We start from the raw sequence: 7,600 nt of genomic DNA, 5'->3' as shown, positions 1-7,600 counted from the left end.
TCTCATCTAAAAATGTTAATGGAATACCAGTGTGCTTTAATAAGTTATATTAACATACAGAAAATTCTTACACATTCATTTTGTATCATTTAATCAGTCTTTGTTGATTAAGCACTTCTAAGAAGATGTAATATTTGCATTTTTAAATTACACCAAGGCATCCAAAGAAATGGGTTATTTCTCTAATGTTTTTTTTTTCTAATCCAACTTTGATAGTTAACTCTGAGCATCCAAGGGGAACTTGGATGCCCTAATTATTACATTTAGAACCACTGACATCTAATTATAACATCTATTAAGGTAGTAGGTACCAATTACAAACTCAGAGGCATGTTGCCTTATTTTCTCCCTTACCTAACAATTAGAAATTAGAAAATAGACCAGATTCAAAGAGTGATTTAAATTCTGTCAATTCTCATTGATGCTCTTATGCCGCTTCTTTCAGATCTATAGTTATGTGATAGTTACTAGGAACTTTGAAGATCTCAGGTGTCTCCTAACTTGGATCTCAAAATATCTTTGATGATGGAATTCTGATGAATCCCTTAATTTAAACAAGTCCCTGGAGGGAGACCTTTTCGTCCCAGCCAATATATAATGATTGCTCTGATTACCAGACCCCGATTGTAACAGAACTTTAATGAAATTAAGATTTTGGACATTATCCCTGTAGAGTGAGACTGTGCTCTTTTAAGACATGTGTAACAGCATCCTCTAAAGATGTGAACATTGTGCATATTTTAATGATAATGGTTCTACCATCATACCCTTAAAATATCTCTGAATAGAAATTCAGTGAGATGTCAAATTAAAAAAATATTTATTACTGTTGAATCAGCTTCAGGAGGTATTATAAAGAAACAATGTAATATGCCAACATTGGGTACTGTTGGAATCTTGGGCAAATTATCTACTTTTTCTGGGTTCCATTTCCTAATCAGTAAAATGAGTTTTGGTTACGAGTTAAATGAAATAATATATTAAAGCTCTTTGCATATACTACTGAACTGCAAGTATTTATTGAATGTAAGTAATCAGGTGGGCAGGCATGGCCTTCTTAAGAGCAAATTCTTATTTTATCAAAATCAAGGCTTATGTTGGCTCCACTGCTGTTCTCCTACCCCTTACTTATCATTTGTCCTTAAATGATCTTAGTCTTAGATTTTGGTTCATAAGTGTATGTCTCGTTCTTTATCTCCCTACCCTCGAATAAAAAGACAGCACTCCTATTTATGCCTTCAGCATGGTCTTACCGCCATTCACTCTACGAGTATATCACTGGATGTGTTTTCCAGGAAAACATCTAACTCAAACTCACTTTTGGATGACACACAATGGCTACTGCTAAATAGTTCTAGAAATCTGTCTTAGTATGCTAAAGACTTATGTTACAGTTAACTTTCCCAGTGGACTTACTAGAATGTAGTCCTATTCCAAATTAAGCCTTAGAAGACTCATCTTGGGGAAAAGCTCAGTTGAACTTCTATTATCCTAATTCTTGCTCTTCATTTTTTACAGGTCAAAGTCATAGTTTCCATTTCTGTAGCATTTTAATAGATCCAGAGTCATGTTCTGAGAAAAGCTTCAGTCCTGACACTCAACTACTTTATGGCTTCTAAACATGGTATGTGGACTTTCTGACTCCCCTCCTGAGTCTATGCTGTAGTCAACAGACAATCAGAGGTCTCTTTCATTCTAAGCATGAACCAGCCTTAGACTCCTTCGCAGCCAGAGCTCCAGAAGGGGAAAAGAAACCAGTATGTAAGAGCTTGCCTGCCCCGCTTATACTAGAGAGTAAGCTCCTTGAGGACATAGACTCTGTTTTCCTGAGAAAAATGCTGATTAGATGCTGACTCAGTATATAAAATAAGAATGATAGTTTCCTTAATGTTTTAAAAAAATGTTAGCATAAGCATTTTCATATTCACTCTGAAAGAAGAAAACGTCAGTAAAGATGTTATAGTATTAAAAGGATCCAAATTTTTGTGGGAGTTTCTGTTTGGGTGAAAGCTAGAACACTTCCACAGTATCTCAGAAGGCCAGACATGTGACACTCTATTAAAGCAACATGTCCCTAGCCCATGGAATCACATGGAAAAACTCTGGACATCTTTACTTCTGTAGTTGGTCTCATTTTTCTAAAAACAGTTTAAACCAGTAAGAATTTTCCAGAAGTTGAATTTGAATCACCAACCTTCCAAGGAAAAAATAAACAAAACTAAATAAACACATTTCAGCTTCAAAATTTCCCCCACTCACTAACAGTTTCAACTTAAATTTGTTCCACTTAAAGCACCCCAATTTCTCTATAGAACCTATCAAATGAGTCTCCTGTAGACGCCCACACTTGGCTGCAATCCTAAATGATACTCAGACCAGACCACGTCAGTACACTTTTAATTGCTAAAGCGAATAGTAGCCATTTTAATTACACCCTAATCATTTATTACAGTCACTCTTCAGAAAGTTAAATCTTGGAAATAACACACTAAAAAGTACTTGTGGACTCTGGGGCTTTGGCAGGCTGGGATAGAACTTCTGAGAACATGCTGTGTGAATTTTCCAAAGGAGGCAATCAATCGGAGAGGACCCACATGAGAGCTGTTCATTTGGAACCTGGCTGGTGGCTTTTATCTTGGATTTGAGCATCTCACAATCAGTGGACACACCTGCAAGTATAGAGCATAGCCTGGATATTACTCTTAATCATTGCTTCGGTTTGTAAAGAGCTGGTCCCATCAGCTGCCAAAGAGGGAGGCTCATCCAGAATCCGGGTGGCTACATCTCTCTGCCAGTAAGTGCTTAATGACTCATTTTCCTCAACAGAATTTTCATAAGACTGGAATTCAGGGAGGGATGTCTGGAGAATGTCTGAAAGGAAGTTCGCAAGCCACTGTCCTGCTGTTTGCCGGAGAAAGCCTCCCATGGTAGCCAAACCAATTGATTAAAGCAAATAGTAACAGATTTCAGTATTGTTTCCTCATTACCTTTCATGAACAACCCATGAAATGTCATCATGAAGTTTGTTTTAGTCAGGTGGAGAGCATCATAAACTTCCAGAAAAAAAATCATGTGAAAAAACTAAAGACACAAGAGGTTAACAACTGTGTTTATGTGGAACCACAGAATCTACCTGAGTGACTTGCACTGAGCCAGCCAGAGTACTCCAAGACACTGTTGTGTTGTATGTATTTTTTAAAAATCCAGTCAACCATTTTCCTGATCTGTCAAGTTGACCGACTGCTTTGAAATTATATGGATTTAGCCCAAACTAAATTGTTCTTAAGACTCACTTCTGTTTTCAAATGCTTTCTTATTTGTTTTAGAGGCTTTATGATTACTAAAAGGTCTTCTCCCTCAGAATATATTCTGAGATGGAAGCAAAAATATCACTTTTGCAAAGCCATTTCCATTCTTCCAAAGGTCTGCTGGTAAATTATTCTCACTGATCTTTCCATCTTTCTGGCCTGTGCATACACACCTAACCCATACTAAATTTCACCAGATGGCATTTTATTTCTTTAAAGTAAAGCAGTCGTGGGTTTAGACAGTTGAATTTTTAAACTTCTGTATTTACTGAAAGTGCATATGGTGCTATATGGACAAAGAAATTGTGCTGAAAGAAAAACATTTCTGTCCGCAAGTACCTCATAATCTCCCAGAGGAAGAAAAATGTGCAGTTATGTGGTGTATGTCTCATGAAATCTTATATAGCTTTAATTTTCCTTCTCTGCTAAAAAATAGATATGTGTATGTTGTGCATACCTTAAAGTCATGCTATTTTAAATTCTTCTTTTGGTTGCAAATAAAAAGGTTACAACAAAATGCAATCACTTGCCAAAGTGATCTGTGAGTGATTTCTAGAAGAAAATGAAACACAAACCCGAACTTGTTAAAAAAAAAAAAAGAAAGAAAGAAAGAAAGAAAGAAAGAAAGAAAGAAAGAAAGAAAGAAAAAATCCTAAAACCTCTGTATGTCAACGTAAGCAGATGTTGGTGTAGAATTTACAAGGATGAGAAGGCTATAAAACCTCCCTTGAGCCACTCACAGTTCATTCCAAGGCCAAGAACGCCCCCAAAATCTGTTTCTAATTTTACAGAAATCTTTTGAAATTTGGCACGGTATTCAAAAGTCCGTGGAAAGAAAAAAACCTTGTCCTAGCTTCAGCTTCCAACTCTGAAGACAGACTTGCTTCTTTTCAACGGTTTTCACAGATCCAGTGACCCACGCTCTGAAGTCAGAATTAGCTAACTTTCAAAAACATCTGGAAAAATGAAGGTTAGTATATGCAGCCTCAGGTATTGCTAAAGAATGAGGACTGGCTGAGTTGAGTTCGATCAGAGTTTTCTATTGTTTAGAAGGTGAGGTTTTGTACATAAGTATGTACTTCCTGGAGTGGGTTGGGATTGGGAGATTGTTCTAAATATACTGTAGAAACATTTGTCCTTGCAGAGCTGGGAGGATTCCAGCAATTATAGCCAGATCAGTGGAAAACAATCAAAGACTTTGTGGGGAGGAAGAAATAGGATTTAGGTGTAAACAAAGTCTTGCCATTTCTACTACTTAGCAGAAACTGTGTATATGTCAATTTTCTTTATTTTATGTAGACGTGGTTAAAAATTGTATTTGGAGTTGCCACCTCTGCTGTGCTTGCTTTATTGGTGATGTGCATTGTCTTACGTCCTTCAAGAGGTAAGAATTTTCTCTAATTTGCTCTTATCTGCCTAGGATAGCTCGGAAAATGCACTAATGCATGGTCACAAGTGATTGAACATTTCCTGAGTGCTTATTTCCCAAAGTAAGTCTGTTATTTCTAAGAAGACATATAAGCTCACAGATATGTTGTTGAGCAACCAGAAATACTGAGGAATTTAAGGCACGAGTAGGAAGAGATTCCCAGTATTACTTCAGCAATAGAAAAACCTAAGCACTATTCCGTATCACCCCCACACCCTCCACATTATCTTCTAAATTACAAGTTTGGACAGGCCTTTAGAGAAAATATTTTTAACTAACGTTGCTTTTCATTATTGGATTGCCTTATGGAAAATAAAGATAAGTAAGAATGGAAAAGCCCAAACAGAACCTATGGAGTTTTGTATTATGAGACTTTCCAAAAATTTAGGGAGGCGGTGGAAAATAGAGATTCCAGGAATAGCTGTACAGAAAAGGTGAAATTGTTACTCTAGATACAGTAGCAATGAAAAATCAGATTAGAAGACTATTATCAAGCAAGCATTATGTTTGGTGATATATCGATCCCTTTAAAAGATTACCATTGATCTCAATTTGCTGTAAGTTGCAAGATACTATGAACTAATATTTGGGCTAGTTGAAATTTCAAGTAAGGCTGTCTGCAAATAACCCAGTGATATTAGGGGAATAAGTTTTTATGAAACAATTGATGAAGAGAAGCTCAAATTCAAAAGCAGGAAAAAAAATGACAACAATAACAGATCTTGTGCCTTGGGGTCTTGGAAAAGGGGAAAGGTTTGTACTAATAAGTGTTAAAATCTTATGATAGCTGAGGGGGAAAATGTTTTTAGTTACAGGTTATCTGACAGTAAAGTAAGACCAATGGTAAGCCTTTAGCTAAAAAAGGATTCTTTGCTTTAAAAAAATGAAATATAGAAAAATATTTTGAAAAATTCAAAATGCGAATGGGGTTTTCACAGGATTACAAAATGGAGATGTTAATCGATATGATGAAAGCAGTGTTCTTTAGTCCTTATTTCTGCTACCTGCTGGCACTCGAGTACTCTTAGGCTGCTGAGATGTATGTATGCATCCGTATTTTTCATGGTTTTTTTTTTTTTTTAAGTTAAAATTGTTTTTAGACCAGTGTCTTAACTCCATGGGTTTGGGCCATATTTCCCTCAGAGGAGTAACTGTCAGATGAGGGATTAAGTCCAATTGACCTACTGAATGCTAATCCATTCAAAATTAACTCCTTGTTTGGAAAGACTCACTAGTACTTGGAATTAACACTTTGCTCCCTCAAAAATTAATGTTCTGAGAACAAAAATGTGTGGAAATTATCGTGAGCTTGCCCCATGTCGACAGGCAAGATTGGGTTGCATGGGCACTTGGGAACTTAAGCCATAATTTTGAATGAGAAACATACTATAGTTATACATTTATAAAAACTATATAAGTATATAATATATAGGCATTTGTATAATTATATACAGTCTCAATCCTTACCTTCTTCCCATTTTTAGACTTGTATATATTATACACATCAATATATATTATAAACTATGTATAGTATAAAAGTCCTGTCATTCATAGCATAGTCTTCTTTTTCAACTAACAGGATTATTATCAGAGCAAAGTAATTTCTCGAAAGAGTAATCAAATTAAACTTTAGATGAAATTTTATTACTGATTCAGCAACAGAAAAATCACCAAAAAAAAAAAAAAAGGTGAGAACTGTCTCTTTTCTATCTATAATGTCATTCTTTAAGTTGGTTGAAGAACTTCTCAGAATGCCACTTGTACATGGGACAATTCATTCCCTTCCTTTCCTGAGCACTATGGAGGTTGAAGCCCACAAACCAGTGTACAGGCAGCCCAGATGCTAAACGCATCCTTCTAATCTCCCTCCTGTCTTCTCACCCCAATCCTTAGTCTTTCCAGGTCAGGAGCTTTGCTCTCACCTCTTCCCAATGTAAGAATAGCATCTGAGGTACTAAGGGAGGAGAAGGGGAGGAGGAACAGAGAATTCAAGGCCAAATGAGTCTCCAGTTAGCCTTCTCACACTTCCTCAGAATTCCCATTACCTCACATTGGCCTTATGTGGCCTCATATTCTTAGCTCAGGATTTTGGCTCCAGTGTAAGAACAGTCTTCCTTTGAGAAACTTAAAGAGCTGCTTAAGAAACCTTGGTTCACTTATTTATTTATTATTGAAGAAAATCCCACCAATGACCTGCCCAACATTGTGCCAATTGCTTGGGAAGCAGAGGTGCTGCAGCGGTCTAGAGTTCCTTGTGAAAGGCAAGGTATAAAAACCCACTATGGAGGGATGGTCATCACTACCGGATGGGATTTCCGCCGTTCCCCGCCAGGTCCCAGTGGAAGAAGGAGAGAGATGGACTTTTCCACACAGGGAGAAGGTCTTGGGAACACCAGCCACAGTTCTAAGAGAGCTGTGGAGGAATTAGGCAGGATTTTAGGAACAAATAGGAAAATGTAGTGGTGAAATAAAAACGATCCATTTAGATCATCCACCTAATAATAAAAATAAGGGATAACTTTTTTGGAAAACTTTCAAAATTTCTTATTTTAATTTTCACCGAATGGGAAGCACATATGAGTTTCTATCCCTTAGTACCAGGCCACCACCCCCCTTGGCCTCAGCCTACCCCCCACCCCATTCATTTGTAGCCCTTTCTTAGTCTCCTGCCTCTGTTCACTTTGTCTCTTCTTCCAAAGCACTGCTCCACTTCCCCTGTGAAGATGCAACCAGGCCAAGAATGGAAACTCACCTCCACACCTTCCCCCTCTTTTTTGCCAACCCCAAAGACAAATGCAGAGATCTCATTTCAAGAGATTTCATGAGATAAACACAAACACACAAAAAAACTGGAATTGGACAG

The 7,600-nt window shown here is 37.1% G+C and overlaps 1 protein-coding gene across 3 annotated transcripts in view; it reads left to right on the top strand.

Annotated features, from left to right (window-relative positions):
- The first annotated feature begins 2,704 nt into the window (after window positions 1-2,704).
- LOC121472296 (fibroblast activation protein alpha) overlaps window positions 2,705-7,600 on the top strand; it is a 72,876-nt gene continuing 67,980 nt past the window's right edge. Inside the window, exons 1-3 of one of the 3 annotated variants that reach the window (XM_041723545.1) lie at window positions 2,705-2,794; window positions 4,100-4,278; window positions 4,608-4,692. In XM_041723545.1, coding sequence (XP_041579479.1) covers window positions 4,273-4,278; window positions 4,608-4,692 — 91 coding nt within the window. In that variant the 5' untranslated portion in view covers window positions 2,705-2,794; window positions 4,100-4,272. Of the gene's footprint in view, window positions 2,795-4,051; window positions 4,279-4,607; window positions 4,693-7,600 lie in introns of those variants that run through there. The other 2 variants (XR_005982849.1, XM_041723544.1) reach the window with 2 other exon arrangements.

Source organism: Vulpes lagopus, chromosome 11 (assembly GCF_018345385.1).
Source record: "Vulpes lagopus strain Blue_001 chromosome 11, ASM1834538v1, whole genome shotgun sequence".
NCBI classification, from domain to species: Eukaryota; Metazoa; Chordata; class Mammalia; order Carnivora; family Canidae; genus Vulpes; species Vulpes lagopus.
The sequence above is the reverse complement of the archived record's forward strand: the minus strand, read 5'-3'. Positions and strand labels throughout refer to the sequence as shown.